The sequence below is a fragment of the Oncorhynchus gorbuscha genome, linkage group LG02 (assembly GCF_021184085.1).
Source record: "Oncorhynchus gorbuscha isolate QuinsamMale2020 ecotype Even-year linkage group LG02, OgorEven_v1.0, whole genome shotgun sequence".
NCBI classification, from domain to species: Eukaryota; Metazoa; Chordata; class Actinopteri; order Salmoniformes; family Salmonidae; genus Oncorhynchus; species Oncorhynchus gorbuscha.
In genome coordinates, this window is record NC_060174.1 from 78,267,075 (window position 1) to 78,281,662 (window position 14,588).

Below are 14,588 nucleotides of genomic sequence, written 5' to 3' on the forward strand. Positions count from 1 at the left end.
TTCTTCGAGATGGGGGGCGCTCTTTTAATTTTGGGATAAAAAACGTTCCTGTTTTAAACAAGATATTTTGTCATGAAAAGATGCTTGACTATGCATGTAATTGACAGCTTTGGAAAGAAAAAACTCTGACGTTTCCAAAACTGCAAGATATTATCTGTGAGTGCCCCAGAACTAATGCTACAGGCGAAACCAAGATGAAGTTTCATACAGGAAATGCCCCAGATTCTGAAGGCGCTGTGTTCCAATGTCTCCTTATATGGCTGTGAATGCGCCAGGAATGAGCCTGCCCTTTCTGACGTTTCCCCAAGGTGTCTGCAGCATTGTGACTTATTTGTAGGCATTTTTTTAACCTTTATTTAACCAGGTAGGCTAGTTGAGAACAAGTTCTCATTTGCAACTGCGACCTGGCCAAGATAAAGCATAGCAGTGTGAACAGACAACACAGTTACACATGGAGTAAACAATTAACAAGTCAATAACACAGTAGAAAAAAAGGGGGAGTCTATATACAATGTGTGCAAAAGGCATGAGGTAGGCGAATAATTACAATTTTGCAGAGTAACACTGGAGTGATAAATGATCAGATGGTCATATACAGGTAGAGATATTGGTGTGCAAAAGAGCAGAAAAGTAAATAAATAAAACAGTATGGGGAATGAGGTAGGTGAAAATGGGTGGGCTATTTACCAATAGACTATGTACAGCTGCAGCGATCGGTTAGCTGCTCAGATAGCTGATGTTTGAAGTTGGTGAGGGAGATAAAAGTCTCCAACTTCAGCGATTTTTGCAGTTCGTTCCAGTCACAGGCAGCAGAGTACTGGAACGAAAGGTGGCCAAATGAGGTGTTGGCTTTAGGGATGATCAATGAGATACACCTGCTGGAGCGCGTGCTATGGATGGGTGTTGCCATCGTGACCAGTGAACCAAGGCGGAGCTTTACCTAGCATGGACTTGTAGATGACCTGGAGCCAGTGGGTCTGGCGACGAATGTGTAGCGAGGGCCAGCCGACTAGAGCACACAAGTCGCAGTGGTGGGTAGTATAAGGTGCTTTAGTGACAAAACGGATGGCACTGTGATAGACTGCATCCAGTTTGCTGAGTAGAGTGTTGGAAGCCATTTTGTAGATGACATCGCCGAAGTCGAGGATCGGTAGGATAGTCAGTTTTACTAGGGTAAGCTTGGCGGCGTGAGAGAAGGAGGCTTTGTTGCTGGATAGAAAGCAGACTCTTGATTTGATTTTAGATTGGAGATTTTTGATATGAGTCTGGAAGGGGAGTTTGCAGTCTATCCAGACACCTAGGTACTTATAGATGTCCACATATTCAAGGTCGGAACCATCCAGGGTGGTGATGCTAGTCGGGCATGCGGGTGCAGGCAGCGATTGGTTGAAAAGCATGCATTTGGTTTTACTAGCGTTTAAGAGCAGTTGGGAGGCCAAGGAAGGAGTGTTGTATGGCATTGAAGCTCGTTTGGAGGTTAGATAGCACAGTGTCCAATGACGGGCCGAAAGTATATAGCATGGTGTCGTCTGCGTAGAGGTGGATCAGGGAATCGCCCGCAGCAAGAGCAACATCATTGATATATACAGAGAAAAGAGTCGGTCCGAGAATTGAACCCTGTGGCACCCCCATAGACTGCCAGAGGACCGGACAGCATGCCCTCCGATTTGACACACTGAACTCTGTCTGCAAAGTAATTGGTGAACCAGGCAAGGCAGTCATCCGAAAAACCGAGGCTACTGAGTCTGCCGATAAGAATATGGTGATTGACAGAGTCGAAGGCCTTGGCAAGGTCGATGAAGACTGCTGCACAGTACTGTCTTTTATCGATGGCGGTTATGATGTCGTTTAGTACCTTGAGTGTGGCTGAGGTGCACCCGTGACTGGCTCGGAAACCAGATTGCACAGCGGAGAAGGTACGGTGGGATTCGAGATTGTCAGTGACCTGTTTGTTGACTTGGCTTTCGAAGACTTTAGATAGGCAGAGCAGGATGGATATAGGTCTGTAACAGTTTGGGTCCAGGGTGTCTCCCCCTTTGAAGAGGGGGATGACTGCGGCAGCTTTCCAATCCTTGGGGATCTCGGACGATATGAAAGCGAGGTTGAACGCGTTCCATTTCTTCAGAGGATTAACTAAACTGCCACGAATGACTTATCATCGAATAGATATGTGAAAACCACCTTGAGGATTGATTCTAAACAACGTTTGCCATGTTTCTGTCGAAATTATGGAGTTAATTTGGAAAAAAAGTTCGCGTTTTAATGACTTAATTTTTTTTCTTACCCAAACGTGATGAACAAAATGGAGCGATTTGTCTACACAAATAATATTTTTGTAAAAACTGAACATTTCCTATCGGAGTCTCCTCATTGAAAACATCTGAAGTTCTTTTTGTGAAAATGTTGCACGCTGAATGCTACGCTGAATGCCAACTTTTTATTATTTTTTGTGTTAATTGACTTGTCATTGTTTGTTGGCTAGCCATTCCAATTATTCAAGCTTTTTTTTCTTCATAATTCCAGCGGTTTAAACATACAGTACCTAGCAACGAAAATGCCACTGACAATATCTTTCGCCACACACTCCTGTCCTGCACTGCCGCAGAGACCAAAGTGTGTTTTGGATTAAACTTTTCAAATAATCACAGCGAGTCTATTTTAAATAATAACATTGAGTGTCATGGGTCAGTACACCTGCGTTTTTCAGAATGCAACACATTTTTTTTTCCTGTGTAAAAAAATAAATAAATCCAGTGTGTAAAAACGCAGAATTTTGAATGGATCATGTCTCTCTCTGCTTCCTTAGCCTCTGGGATTAGCTGTAGCATTTCTGGTTGGAGTTACTTACTCACCATATAGCATGATGACAGATCATTCCTCATGTAATATTTACCTGCCCTAAATATGGTTCCTTTTTAGCTTTTACTTAGACAGCGTTCAATCCAAACAGGAGTTACTCACTGATCGTTCCTCTCCTCATTCAAAACAGGAGTCTGACGGCATGGTGAATGTTTTGCACAATGCTTGGATGATGAGGCTGCTCTGTGGCTTTGTTTCTCTGAAGGCCAAGTAAATTGCTTGAACCGGAGATGTGCTAAAGCTAACAAAAGGATGATTCGCAGGCCAGTGTTCTGTGTTCACAAAAGCCTGTTGCTCATCAGCTGCAGTGTTATGCTGCTGCTTATTTCCCTGACGAGTTGACTGCCACTGTCTGAGTCGTTTACTCACCGCTGAATGGTGTTTGTGTGACAGAGTATTGCAGCCAATATCCATAGCTGCTAAGCTGCTTAGCTCTGGGCTGCTACACTGCTCTGGTTGTGGGCCTGTGATTTGACTATTTTAATTTATTTTATTTTTTAATTTAAATGGGACAAACCCGTCAGTAGTCCATGCCTGATTTATCTGATTGGGCTTAAGGCATTGCTCTTGTCTGGGCGGCTTATGGAGACCCTGGTAACTGCTGAGCAGGTTGGGTTTTTAAGGAATGTTCTGTAGCCAGCGACACAGACACAACACTGTCCCAGGTCAGCTTTCCAAGTCTCAAGTATATAAAACTGATCCACCACAGAGCTGTCTCTCGGTGCTCAGGGTACACACACACAGAATGATTGTATAGACCAAATTGTTCTTAAACACAGTATGCTTGTTTATTTTTTTGTACTTTACCTTGTGTGTCATGGGGTTGGTTTAACACAAGCAAGTCAGCTATTGTGTCTTAAATCTTACGGCGTTGAACAACTTAATGCTTTCCTGTTTGCTTTTCTCTATTTTGTTACAGGCAGCCAAGCTGCTCGCTGTGCGTGCGAGTGAGCTAGGCTGGCTGAAGGTCTTCCTCTTTGTCTGGGATATGGCTTTAGTTAAGTGTGTCTTCCTGTTGTTGGCCCTGACATTAATGTAACACACCAGGAAATGGCCTGATCATGTTGACCTGATTTAGTTTGCACTCTCACTTTAAAAAAAATAAATAAAAATAAATGATTTCTGATGACTGATATGGACTGAATTCTCACTTAGCATATTTAGAGTTATTGTATAGGCCTAGTGCAATAGGCTAGTCATTTGGTGGCCGAATGCCTTTTTACATCTCTTTCCTAGAGGTGTGTTTGCGGTGAACCTACCTAACGAGCATCCACTTTACTGCCTCTCACTGTGTCTTGATGTTGACTAATCCCCTAGTTTCATGTTCCAGCATGTCTGTCTGTGTGATAGAAATGTAGGCCAGGAGGAAAGACTGAAGACAATGCTTGTACAAACACACCCACTAGCTTGCTTGCTAACTTGTTCTCACACACTGCATTCAGTGTTTACACCATTGTCAGTCCACAACACTGCCCCTGGGTTACTTTAAGGTGATTTTTTTTTACTTTGGGTGTGGTATATGTGGTAAATTCTCCTGCATTTCTTCTGTGTGTTAAGTGGGTTAGAGAGTGAATGACCTCTTGCAGTCTGAGTTTAGGAAAATGTTGTGGTATCCCAGGTGATCCTCTCCATCTGAGTAAGCTGGAGGCTCTGTTATTATGACTCAAATACCCTCACTCTGGAGCGCACACACCACAGCAGAGCAACTTCTCTTAAATAGTTACTCAATGAGATTCTTCAGAAGGATTTAAGTAATATCCTTAAAAAGGAGGGTCAAAGCTTTTATTTTTGCAAAGATGGTAGCCTACTTGACTGGTCTTATTTGACAAATTCTGTGAACCTAAAATGCAGTGTTGGCCTATCTTTGAAAAGCCATTTTAGATATTGAGTAGATTGTGAGACAAAATTCAGCCTAGTGGGTATCTGTCCATTTAAGATGGGTAAATCTCTCCCAACTCTGCTCTATCCCTGGTTCAGAAGCCCACTATCCCCAAGACCAGGGCTGCCCAACGCTTTTCCTGGAGAACTACTGTCCTGTAGGTTTTCGGTCCAACCCTAATTTAGCATATCTGATTCAGCTAGTTAAGGTCTTGTTGAGCAGATAATTAGTAGAATCAGGTCTGCCTTCCTCACCATCTTAAATACGCATGCCCCATTCAAGAAATTTAGAACCAGGAACAGATATAGCCTGTGGTTCTCTCCAGACCTGACTGCCCTTAACCAACACAAATGCTTTAGCATCGAACAGCCCCCCGTGATATGCAACCTTTCAGGGAAGCTAGAAACCAATATACACAGGCAGGAAGAAAAGTAAAGGCTAGCTTTTTCAAGCTGAAATTTGCTTCCTGTAACAAACACTGCAACAAATGTTCTGGGACACTGTAAAGTCCATGGAGAATAATAACACCTCCCATCTGTCCACGGCACTGAGGATAGGAAACACTGTCACCGCCGATAAATCAACTATTGAGAATTTCAAGAAGCATTTTTCTACGGTTGGCCATGCTTTCCACCTGGTTACCCCTACCTCGGTCAACAACACTGCACACCCCACAGCAACTCACCCAAGCCTTCCCCATTTCTCCTTCTCCCAAATCCAGTCAGCTGATGTTCTGAAAGAGCTGCAAAATCTGGACCCCTACAAATCAGCCGGGTTAGACAATACGGTCCCTTTCTAAAATGATCTGCCGAAATTGTTGCAACCCCTATTACTATCCCATTCAACCTCTCTTTCGTGTCAACTGAGATTCCCAAAGAATGGAAAGCAGTTGCGGTCATCCTCCTCTTCAAAGGGGGGGACACTCTTGACCCAAACTGCTACAGACCTATATCTATCCTACCCTGCCTTTCTCAAGTTTTTGAAAGCCAAGTCAACAAACAGATTACCGACCATTTCGAATCCCACCATACCTTCTCCGCTATGCAATCTGGTTTCAGAGCTGGTCATGGGTGCACCTCAGCCACGCTCAAGGTCCTAAATGATATCTTAACTGCCATCAATAAGAAACAATACTGTGCAGCTGTATTTTTTTTTTGACCTGGCCAAGGCTTTCGACTCTGTCAATCACCACATCCTCATCGGCAGACTCTATAGCCTTGGTTTCTCAAATGATTGCCTCACCTGGTTCACCAACTATTTCTCAGAGTTCAGTGTGTCAAATCGGAGGGCCTGTTGTCCGGACCTCTGGCAGTCTCTATGGGGTGCCACAGGGTTCAATTCTTGGACCAACTCTTCTCTGTATACATCAATGATGTCGCTCTTGCTGCTGGTGAGTCTCTTATCCACCTCTACGCAGACGACACATTCTGTATACTTCTGGCCCTTCTTTGGACACTGTGTTAACTAACCTCCAAACGAGCTTCAATGCCATACAACTCTCCTTCCATGGCCTCCAATTGCTCTTAAATGCAAGTTAAATTAAATGCATGCTCTTCAACAGATCGCTGCCTGCACCTGCCCGCCCGTCCAACATCACTACTCTGGACGGTTCTGACTTAGAATATGTGGACAACTACAAATACCTAGGTGTCTGGTTAGACTCTCCTTCCAGACTCACATCAAACATCTCCAATCCAAAGTTAAATCTAGAATTGGCTTCCTATTTTGCAACAAAGCATCCTTCACTCATGCTGCCAAACATACCCTTGTAAAACTGACCATCCTACCGGTCCTCGACTTCGGCGACATCATTTACAGAATAGCCTCCAATACCCTACTCAATAAATTGGATGCAGTCTATCACCATCCGTTTTGTCACCAAAGCCCCATATACTACCCATCACTGCGACCTGTACGCTCTCGTTGGCCTGCCCTCGCTTCATACTCGTCGCCAAACCCACTGGCTCCATGTCATCTACAAGACCCTGCTAGGTAAAGTTCCACCTTATCTCAGCTCGCTGGTCACCACAGCAGCACCCACCTGTAGCACACGCTCCAGCAGGTATATCTCTCTGGTAACCCCCATAACCAATTCTTCCTTTGGCCACCTCTCCTTCCAGTTCTCTGCTGCCAAAGACTTGGAACAAACTGAAAAAAATCTGAAACCGGAAACACTTATCCCCCACACTAGCTTTAAGCACCAGCTGTCAGAGCAGCTCACAGATTACTGCACCTGTACATAGACCATCTATAATTTAGCCCAAACAACTACCTCTCCCCCAACTTATTTATTTTGGTCCTTTGCACCCCATTATTTCTATCTTTACGTTGCACATTCTTTCACTGCAAATCTACCATTCCAGTGTTTTACTTGCTATATTGTATTTACTTTGCCACCATGGCCTTTCTTTTGTTGCCCTTACCTCTCTTCTCTCACCTCATTTGCTCACATTGTATATAGACTTATCTCTACTTTATTATTGACTGTATGTTTGTTTTACTCCATGTGTAACTCTGTGTTATATGTTACGAACTGCTTTGCTTTATCTTGGCCAGGTCGCAATTGTAAATGAGAACTTGTTCTCAACTTGCCTACCTGGTTAAATAAAGGTGAGATAATATAAATAAAACTATATTGCAGTGTTGTGGCGTCACTACAGCCTGGGGTTCGATCCCAGGCTGTGTAACAACCGGCCGTGACTGGGAGTCACATAGGGTGGCACACAATTGGCCCAGTGTTGTCCGGGTTAGGAGAGGGTTTGGCCAGGGGGACTTGGCTCATCGCATTCTAGAGACTCCTTGTGGCGGGCCGGGTGCCTGCAGGCTGACTCCGGTTGTTAGCTGAACGCTGTTTCCTCCGATACATTGGTGCAGCTGGCTTCCGTGTTAAGTGCGGCTTGGCGGGTCATGTTTCGGAGAGAGCAGGCCTCGACCTTCGCCTCTCCCGAGCCCGTTGGGGAGTTGCAGCAATGAGACGATATCGTAATCACAAATTTGGGCCAATAAAGGGGGTAAAAATGTACAACAAAAAATTGTATTTGAAAAAAGAGCAAAGCCAACAGTACCTCATTTCAGTTCCTAGTCATCTGTTTCATAGAAATGTATCCAATGCTTTGATATACATATTTCATTGATTGCTAAACAGAACATGTAACTGTCTTCGTTAACTGATTGCTCACTCCCTCCAGGTGTGTCTCATGCCACCCTCCTGCACACCAAATCCCTACGGGGCCACCGGGAGTGTTTTGAGAAGTACCACCTCATTGCCAACCAGAAGCTGTCCCGCTCCAAGGTCTCCCGCAGTCCCTACGAGGGCATGAAGCTGGCCCTTAGCCAGAAGATCAGCCGCATTGTGCAGTACGCCCAGAACAAAGACTCTGTCAGCTCAGAGGGGAGTCCTGGCCATCGGGGGGGCAAGCACCAGCTCCTCTGCTACAGCCAGAATGGAGACCGTAAACTACTGCCCCAGTCGGATGCCCAGGTGCCCCGCTACACCCCACGCTGGAACCAGGGGATTGGGGCAGGAGGACTGCCGGACTACGCCAAAAGTATGCTGGAGTGCCACTCGGCCGAGGAGCTGGGGCTACTGGAGGACGGGCACGGCCTCGGGGCCCTGTGGGGGGTCACAGGGAGGGGCCATCTTCACCGCAGCCACAGCCAGTCTTCTGGAGGAGACCACCAGACACTGCATTCAAACAATGGTCACAGCAGAGATGAGTGTGAGTTCGCAGTCAGCCTCATTTACTTTACACCACTAACAGTAAATAGCCTTCCTCCATTCCTAAAAGTCAGATTTTCTCTACTCCTCTATTCTCCAGAAGTGTGTTCTCGTCCCCCCCCCCATGGATTAAAAGCATTGTATTGGTGTAGCATAAACGTGGCTAGATGGAGCCTCGCGGAAAGAGTGCACCATTTTAGGAGAAGGGTAGATAAGTAAGACTATAGCCAGATTGTTATTTATCTGGTTTCTGAGCCTCTATAGGCTCCTCGTGAACTAGGCTTCCCTAAAATGGGAAGCCTGGGGAAGTTCCATGGAAGAAATCCTCTAAAGAGGGGACAGAACCCACCGTAAATATGTGACGTCTTGCAACACATCAAACCAATCAAATGTCTTGTTTGGGTGGTGCTCCAAAGATGCTCCCCAGATTAGTGCTGTAGGAGCAACAGTGTGTGAGGACTAAACATTTTCAACAAAACGAGCACTGGTGACAAAACATTTCTGAACGTTTTTGCAGCACACTGGTTTTCAGACTTTCACTGTTATTTCGAGATGAGCTAAAGCTGCAGCAAGAGGGGAGAAATGGTCTACAATGCTGGCCATATCAATATGTTGACCTTTCTGAAGTGATATTTGGCTGTAAAGGCTAGCATGAGGGACAAGTAGCTAGCCACGATGAGGTTAGTTTTGAGAAAAGTCAGCCAACCTTGTAAACTACCTAGGTATAACTAGCTAGCTAGCTACTATATAACCAACAAAATGTGAATAAGCATGTTATTGATCTAAAAGGTTAGCTGCGTTAGCCCAGTTGCTAGCTTATCCAGGGTCAGTGATACATAGAGCAACCATGTACTGTGTCCATAAGGGAAATGCAATTTTGCTCAAATTAATTAAATTAAATGAACCTCATTAAATGTTACCTGTAATGCTGATCTCCAGTAGCCTAATGGTCATCTCCTTATTTTCATATACTGTAACTAAATTACAAGGATTGGATTGGCACTGAATATTATGTCAGTGCTTAAAAGGCATGTACAGCGTCTGGTATATGGTTGGCCTCCTATACATTGTCTATTGTTATGGTATCAGTTGAAATTGAGAGCTTAGTTTAGTTTAACTTGTAAACAATGTGTGAGTTTAGCTATTCTCTGCTTCAGATGCCCATAAGGCCAGTAATGTCATCATACTGTAGGCTTATTGATGCATGCCATATGATAAGCTGCAGATTGGATTCACAGAGCTGATATACTGAGAGAGAGTGACAATCAAAACAGATTGGAGATCTTACAACTAGACAAAAAGGATCGTACAACTAGACTAATTTTTGAATACAACACCGACACGTTAGAGACAGAACCCTTTCCCCTCTTTATTGCAGGATTGTGATGTGATTAATCAACAGTGACATTAGATCATTTTGAATAATAGTTTAACAATTAAAACAAGTTCAAACACTCGCTTCACTTCAAAGAATCAACACTTCATCGCTTCAAAATGTACACATATGTGAACTTATATGTAAAGATGAGACATCTTAGTCTAAATAACAATGGATAATTGAGTAGTAACATGTAAGCTATTATTACTAAAGCATAATTTCAGGTGAACCAAAAAACTCCATACCAGCGGTGGCGAACCTTGCTCCACTGATCCCTGATCTACTGGGTGAGCAGACTTCTATTCCAGCCCAGCAATGGCACACTTGATTATGAACTCTAGATTTGATAAGTTGAATCCTGGTGTGTTAATGCTGGGCTGAAACAGAACCCTGCTACACCCAGCAGACCTCCAGCAGGGTTGTCCTGCTCCAATTGAAATAGGTTTATACGTGTGTGATGTTTCACTATGTTTTTGTATACAACATTTGCTAACATAGGCCTACACATACAGTGGGGAGAACAAGTATTTGATACACTGCCGATTTTGCAGGTTTTCCTACTTACAAAGCATGTAGAGGTCTGTAATATTTAGCATAGGTACACTTCAACTGTGAGAGATGGAATCTAAAACAAAAATCCAGAAAATCACATTGTATGATTTTTAAAAAAGCAATTAATTTGCATTTTATTGCATGACATAAGTATTTGATCACTTACCAACCAGTAAGAATTCCAGCTCTCACAGACCTGTTAGTTATTCTTTAAGAATCCCTCCTGTTCTCCACTCATTACCTGTATTAACTGCACCTGTTTGAACTCATTACCTGTATAAAAGACACCTGTCCACACACTCAAACAGACTCGAACCTCTCCACAATGGCCAAGACCAGAGAGCTGTGTAAGGACATTGGGGATATAATTGTAGACCTGCACAAGGCTGGGATGGGCTACAGGACAATAGGCAAGCAGCTTGGTGAGAAGGCAACAACTGTTGGCGCAATTATTAGAAAATGGAAGAAGATGACGGTCAATCACCCTCTGTCTGGGGCTCCATGCAAGATCTCACCTCGTGGGGCATCAATGATCATGAGGAAGGTGAGGGATCAGCCCAGAACTACATGGCAGGACCTGGTCAATGACCTGAAGAGAGCTGGGACCACAGTCAAAGAAAACCATTAGTAACACACTACGCTGTCATTGATTTAAATCCTGTAGCGCACGCAAGGTCCCCCCTGCTCAAGCCAGCGCATGTCCAGGCCCGTCTGAAGTTTGCCAATGACCATCTGGATGATCCAGAGGAGGAATGGGAGAAGGTCATGTGGTCTGCTGAGACAAAAATAGAGCTTTTTGGTCTAAACTCCACTCGCTGTGTTTGGAGGAAGAAGGGTGAGTACAACCCCAAGAACACCATACCAACCGTGAAGCATGGAGGTGGAAAGATCATTCTTTGGGGATGCTTTTCTGCAAAGGGGACAGGACGACTGCACCGTATTGAGGGGAGGATGGATGGGGCCATGCATCGCGAGATCTTGGCCAACAACCTCCTTCCCTCAGTAAGAACATTGAAGATGGGTCGTGGCTGGTTCTTCCAGCATGACAACGACTCGAAACACACATCCAGGGCAACTAAGGAGTGGCTTCGTAAGAAGCATCTCAAGGTCCTGGAGTGGCCTAGCCAGTCTCCAGACCTGATCCCAATAGAAAATCTTTGGAGGGAGCTGAAAGTCCGTATTGCCCAGCGACAGTCCCGAAACCTGAAGGATCTGGAGAAGGTCTGTATGGAGGAGTGGGCCAAAATCCCTGCTGCAGTGTGTGCAAACCTGGTCAAGAACTACAGGAAACCTATGATCTCTGTAATTGCAAACAGGTTTCTGTACCAAATATTAAGTTCGGCTTTTCTGATATATCAAATACTTGTGTCATGCAATAAAATGCAAATTAATTACTTAAAAATCATACAATGTGATTTTCTGGATTTTTGTTTTAGATTCCGTCTCTCACAGTTGAAGTGTACCTATGATAAAAATGACAGACCTCTACATGCTTTGTAAGTAGGAAAACGTGCAAAATCGGCAGTGTATCAAATACTTGTTCTCCCCACTGTATAACCCATGGCATATAGGATATACCCTTAGTTTCTTGTGAAATTCATTGGGACCTCTCTTCATATGCAAACAGGCTTTTACAGCTTTCCATGTCTGAGGACAGAAAACATCACAAACAGTCTTCATTATTTAAATTAGACAGCACTGAATATGATGTTGCTATTATCTAACTTTTCCTCTCTAGGGACTGGAGCTGGAGAATCTTTTCATACTATCCTCCCACAAAGTGACCTGCCCTTTCCAGTAGTCTACACTCTCCCTTTACTGTAGCTGGAGCTGCAATTTCACCTTCTCATGTAGTGTTGCACGGTATACCGAAACTTCTCTACTTTTTTGATACTAGAACATGAAAAGCGGTTCGGTACGAGAATTTTTGTTGCTTCAGGTACTTCTGTCAAAAATGTCTCACAGCTCAAGCCTGTATCAGAACAGTCAACCCCTTATTATAGCTCGCACCGTGCATGCCCCACTTACTCATTGCTAGCCTGCACTGGGAATCTGAGCTGCATCATGTTAACTTCCGGCGCCGACTGAGATGGCCGCCTCGCTTCGCGTTCCTAGGAAACTATGCAGTTTTTTGTTTTTTACGTGTTATTTCTTACATTAGTACCCCAGGTCATCTTAGGTTTCATTACATACAGTCGAGAAGAACTACTGAATATAAGATCAGCGTCAACTCACCATCAGTACGACGGTTGTGGAACACCCCCCTATCCACATCGATGGAACAGTAGTGGAGAGGGTAGCAAGTTCCTCGGCATACACATCACAGACAAACTGAATTGGTCCACTCACACTGACAGCGTCGTGAAGAAGGCGCAGCAGCGCCTCTTCAACCTCAGGAGGCTGAAGAAATTCGGCTTGTCACCAAAAGCACTCACAAACTTCTACAGATGCACAATCGAGAGCATCCTGGCGGGCTGTATCACCGCCTGGTACGGCAACTGCTCCGCCCTCAACCGTAAGGCTCTCCAGAGGGTAGTGAGGTCTGCACAACGCATCACCGGGGGCAAACTACCTGCCCTCCAGGACACCTACACCACCCGATGTTACAGGAAGGCCATAAAGATCATCAAGGACATCAACCACCCGAACCACTGCCTGTTCACCCCGCTATCATCCGGAAGGCGAGGTCAGTTCAGGTGCATCAAAGCTGGGACCGAGAGACTGAAAAACAGCTTCTATCTCAAGGCCATCAGACTGTTAAACAGCCACCACTAACATTGAGTGGCTGCTGCCAACACACTGTCATTGACACTGACCCAACTCCAGCCACTTTAATAATGGGAATTGATGGAAAATGTAAATATATCACTAGCCACTTTAAACAATGCTACCTTATATAATGTTACTTACCCTACATTATTCATCTCATATGCATACGTACATACTGTACTCTACATCATCGACTGCATCCTTATGTAATACATGTATCACTAGCCACTTTAACTATGCCACTTTGTTTACTTTGTCTACATACTCATCTCATATGTATATACTGTACTCGATACCATCTACTGTATGCTGCTCTGTACCATCACTCATTCATATATCCTTATGTACATATTCCTTATCCCCTTACACTGTGTATAAGACAGTAGTTTTGGAATTGTTAGTTAGATTACTTGTTGGTTATCACTGCATTGTCGGAACTAGAAGCACAAGCATTTCACTACACTCGCATTAACATCTGCTAACCATGTGTATGTGACAAATAAAATTTGATTTGATTTTCTGTGCAGCGTGAGGGGAGCTAAGTCTTGAATTATGTGACACGGCATGTTGGAACTGTTAATTACTGTTCGCAAAACAATGTCTATATTGGCTAAAATACTTTACAATGGAAGAAGATACTGGTAGTTTCCAGCTTTGTAGGCTAACTTTCCTTGCTAACCATAATGGAAAATATGCTGATTTCAAAGTTGATTGCCCACAAACTTTTCATACACTTATTCAGTCTCTCCCAAAGTTGATCTTGTACTTTTATGCAAATGTTGTTGATCAGTACAATAAAATTAAGTCTCAACTGGAAGGGAAAAAGGTTGTTTCATCTGTAGACCCATGAAATCTGCCAAAACAAGCTCAACTCAATGCCTGCACACACCTATTGAATATGCATTCATCTGTATTGTGGACAGGCCTAGGTTACATCTTGATTTATCCAGTTTATCAATAGAGATTTACCATTCAAATAAATGATTACCATTATGTAGTTAGATTTGGTAAAAACAAAGTATAATTGTATAATTGATTCATTGATGCACACATGACTGTCTTTTTAATGTAATGATATTGAACTCAAAAGATGCAAGACAGTTGAACAGAGCAGTAGCTAAGTTTATCTGTCTGGACCAATTTGCATTTTGTGCCTTTTTTTGGCGTGGTATCGTTTTGGTATGGAGTATTGTGATACTAAACCTGGTAGCGGTATCTAAGTCAAAATGTTGGTGTTGTGACAACTACTTCTAGAACTGTTATCGGGGTCCTTCTGTAGCTCAGTTGGTAGAGCATGGCGCTTGTAACGCCAGGGTAGTGGGTTCGATTCCCGGGATCACCCATACGTAGAATGTATGCACACATGACTAAGTCGCTTTGGATAAAAGCGTCTGCTAAATGGCATTTATTATTATTATTATTATCTACAAATG

General features: G+C 43.8%; 1 protein-coding gene across 1 annotated transcript in view; it reads left to right on the top strand.

The window, feature by feature from the left end:
- Positions 1-14,588, top strand: part of LOC124010482 (protein EURL homolog) — a 64,448-nt gene that overhangs the window by 37,884 nt on the left and 11,976 nt on the right. Inside the window, exon 3 of the mRNA XM_046322950.1 lies at positions 7,927-8,457. Coding sequence (XP_046178906.1) covers positions 7,927-8,457 — 531 coding nt within the window. The remainder of the gene's footprint in view (positions 1-7,926; positions 8,458-14,588) is intronic.